Source organism: Mesitornis unicolor, unplaced genomic scaffold (assembly GCF_000695765.1).
Source record: "Mesitornis unicolor isolate BGI_N332 unplaced genomic scaffold, ASM69576v1 scaffold23319, whole genome shotgun sequence".
Lineage (NCBI taxonomy): Eukaryota > Metazoa > Chordata > Aves > Mesitornithiformes > Mesitornithidae > Mesitornis > Mesitornis unicolor.
Genome location: NW_010205624.1, coordinates 42584 through 46425, shown reverse-complemented (window position 1 = coordinate 46425; position 3842 = coordinate 42584). Strand labels below are relative to the sequence as shown.

The 3842-nt window shown below is 45.1% G+C and overlaps 1 protein-coding gene across 1 annotated transcript in view; it reads left to right on the top strand.

Annotated features, from left to right (window-relative positions):
• The window catches only part of RIPK4 (receptor-interacting serine-threonine kinase 4), a gene marked incomplete at its 5' end in the record, with an annotated part of 20807 nt that overhangs the window by 6559 nt on the left and 10406 nt on the right, over nucleotides 1–3842 (top strand). Inside the window, one exon of the mRNA XM_010191479.1 lies at nucleotides 207–498. Within this exon, the coding sequence (XP_010189781.1) occupies nucleotides 207–498 (292 nt within the window). The remainder of the gene's footprint in view (nucleotides 1–206; nucleotides 499–3842) is intronic.

Below are 3842 nucleotides of genomic sequence, written 5' to 3'. Positions count from 1 at the left end.
GTGGTCTAGCAGCTGCCTACCATGAGAAGCATAAACCAAAGTTAGTAAATGTGGAAATATGCCTGGAGTACGGCTGGTGAGATGCAGTGTGGTTCAGCCAAGCAATGATAATGAAATGTGTTTGGTTTCATAAGAAACATTTTGTGCATGTTTGTGGGGGTAGAAACAGTTACTCCATCCTTCACCATCTGCTCTCTTCTACCCAGGGAGCGCATGGAGTTACTGGAAGAGGCCAGGAAGATGGAGATGGCAAAGTTTCGCTACATCCTTCCTGTTTATGGCATCTGTAAAGAGCCAGTTGGCTTGGTCATGGAATACATGGAAACGGGATCTCTGGAAAAGCTCCTGGCTTCCGAACCTCTGCCCTGGGAATTGCGCTTCCGAATCATCCACGAGACAGCTGTGGGGATGAACTTCCTGCACTGTATGTCCCCTCCGCTGCTCCACCTGGACCTCAAGCCTGCCAACATCCTGCTTGATGCCCACTATCACGTCAAGGTACGCATTGGGCACTGTATGCCAGGGACCCACTTTTGGTTGTTCCTGTGTGGCTCCTGCCAGACTCAAGGGCCTGAGAGAAACCAGCAGCATTCCTTTTGAATTAGAAAAATGTCCACCAACCCAGCCCCTCCAGTCCTCAAACTTGTCTACCTGATTTCTGCACCATTCTGGTACATAATTAGAAGCATAATTAGGGAGCTTGTGAGAACTCTCCTGAAATTTTAGGAGGGTGCTAATGTAGAGAACTCTGATTTTGAGACCTCATGGGGCCTGCTGTAAATTTCCTTGCAGTAAGGTCATGAGGGAGATGACAGGACAGGGAGAGAAAAGCAGTGTGAACTTCTAAATCATCTATGCCACTTCCACAGCTCCCAGTGGTAACCTTGTTCTGTCTGGGTCCTTCTGGCTTCATACACTCCACTAAATACCCAGATCACATTTACAGCTGGAGTCCAGAGAAGACTTCCTGGAGGCAACTCATTTTCTTCTTTCATTTTCTCAGAGCATATAGAGTGAAGAAGTATCTCTGTCCTGACTGCTTATGCATACCAGAGGTCACTTAAGGAAATTTTTATGGCTGTATCAGCATTAAATTCTTTTCATTATCCATTTCCAGAGTAAGCTAGCAAAACTTGTTGGCCTTCTGTGATGGAGGTTCTGTTTTGACAGCTGGACTACAGAGGCTGTGCTTGCTTTCTGGTCCTCCCTTCTGGAAAAGATAGTCTGAAATACATCTTTTTCTTGAACTGCAGGATTAATCATGCTGGCTGGCTGGCTGATACAACTCAGTACAAGAAGTCATAGATTTTAATCAATGCCATCACCCATCTGGTTTCTTTTCCCCTCAAACTACCCAGATGGCTTTGGCCTATACAATTCTAAAAATGATGTTGTGATGTCATGAGAGGGTTAGAGCCGTAAGAGGCGTGTGCCTCTAATGAAGTCACACCTGTGGCAGCTTCTTTACTAGGCCTCTTAGTGGTTTACTTCTCTGAAGGATTTTCTTTCTGAGATAGGATCTACAGGTGGGTCATGCTTTTATGACCAGAACACCAGGGTCTGAGCTGTTGAAAGTGTATTCTCACACACTGGCGCTGAGAGGCCTTTGCTAAGTGTTTATTTACCTAAAGTTCGTGCTTGCTTGCATAACTTCTTAAATTCCTCATTCTTGACTCATCCAGGAGCCAAGATATGAAGGGTGTATTTTTCTCACTGTTTCAGGAGGTTGACTTGCTGCCTGATATTCTGCCTGCTCTATGGCCTATATTTGGGTGGTGATGTAATAAAGGGGGCAAAGTGTGAAACGTAAAAACAAAAATAATGTTTCTGGTGAGGTCATTGTTGCTATCCCTAAGCGGTCGCTATGTGCTCTGTATATGAAACACATGAGGGTTTTCAGACCCTTTCCATTAAGGTCAGAAAGGACTGGTCTAATCCAAACCTTTTTCCAGCCAGCAGTCTCTTAGAGCTGCAGGCATCTTCATAACCCCTCCAAGCAGCAAAGCAGACATATGACCCTATATGCAAAATAAGCAATGCACATATACTGTGAGGCGCCTTCACTTTAAAAATGTGGCCCCAAACCTTCTTTTTGTGTGACGTGAAGCTTGTAATTAAATTTCAGACCCTGCAGCTTGATTTAATGTGCATTTTCTTGCTGGAAGGCTAATGGAGCTGATGATTGAAGTGTTTTTAGTTTTCAAACGTTAGCGTTAATTTAGTAGGTGACCTGTCCCCAATAGAATCCCAAGGTGAGCGGAGAGTCGTTGCAGACTGCAGAAGAAAAGTTTGGAGGTAAGGAGGACTTTTAGAAACTGTTTGCCCTTGAGCCAGGAAACAGACAGTCTTCCAGTGGAGCACATTAGAAGTACTGCTGTGCAGTATTGCTAGGTAAATGGAAACACGCCCTTCTTCTTTTACGAGCACAACTCTTACCGTAAAATCCCCAAGAGAGGATGATGACTAATGCAGCTGTGCTGTGCAGAACTTATCATCAAGTGGGTGCCTCCATATCATAAAGCCGTCTCCCGTGTATTACATAAGTGCGTGCTGAATTTTGTTCTTGGGAGGGTAATTACGAGGATGGGATTAGCCGGAGCACTGAGCAGGGATACAGACAGACAGACAGTAACTTTTTCAAAGACATATTGGGGGATTCCTTGGTGATTTTAAATATTCTTCTGTAATACGTAGAACGCAAGATAAGTCTGCTGGTTTTTGGAGGATGCTTGCATGCCTCCTCCCCTGCAAGCAGTGGTGAAGCTCAGCACTGACAGGAGCCTCAGCTGGAAGCCACCCTCCCTTCCATGTCCTGCTCCATCTTGGTTGCCTTAAGCAAGGTTTCCTTGGGATGATTATTCTATACCCAGGCAGGCTTTGCTAGCAAGGATCAGTCTGCATTTTCTTTTCCTTAATGTCAACTTGTTACTTCTACTTTTACCAACAAGATCTTCCTTTCCCCTTTCTCCTGCCTTCCAGTACTTGGAGCTGCTTAACACCTTGTTTTTGCTTAACTGGAGTACATCTTACGAGCTTGTTCCTCAGCTCTCCTCACCATACACATCCTGGATATCTCCCTGAGCTCCCTGTGATGTGGCGGTCACTTGCAGGGAGCCGGTGTTGGGGAAGCAGTGCCACATTTGCTCATTCTCTGCTCCAATGTGATCTCCCTCCAGGACATGCAGTAGTCTTGTACCCTAATTTCTTGCCAGCTACCATGCCCACATGCTCTCTCTATTTGCGCTTCCCAAGTTTCTTATCCTCAGTATCTCAACATTAAGAGTGCTACTTTCTGTTCAGGTACTTAAAATGAAGTCAACCTGTAACTTAATACTTTTGGGCAACAGCATTATTTGTTTCTCTTGCTATCCAGCCTGGTTTTTGCAGCTCCTCATCTTGTCGTATATACACACATATACACACATGCACGCATGTATATATGTGTGGGTACACACACACACATACACAGAGGCAAATTCCACTGGTTATTTTTCATCTCCCAGATTTTGTTTCTAAAGATCTTGGAAGAGCATGGGCTGGTCTCAGCTGTGCACTGCTTTTAAGCTCACTGTAGTTGCTTTTATTTCCTCCCCCCCCAGTGCTCCAATTTAAACCAGTGTGAAGTTTGCTGCTGTGCTGGTGGTCTTACTAAACATGGCTAGGCTTTCTCTGTGGTCTTCACCCTTATTTGCTTCAGCTGAAGAAGAGACTGCTGAATTTCTGAGCGTGGAGTTAGAAGCCCAGTCAGATGGCAAATTTGTTAATCAGAAAGCTTCTTAATATAGGTGGTTAACTGCAGGTCTAAGTGGGCCTGCCCAGAGGCCAGACTGGTAAAGAGCGGT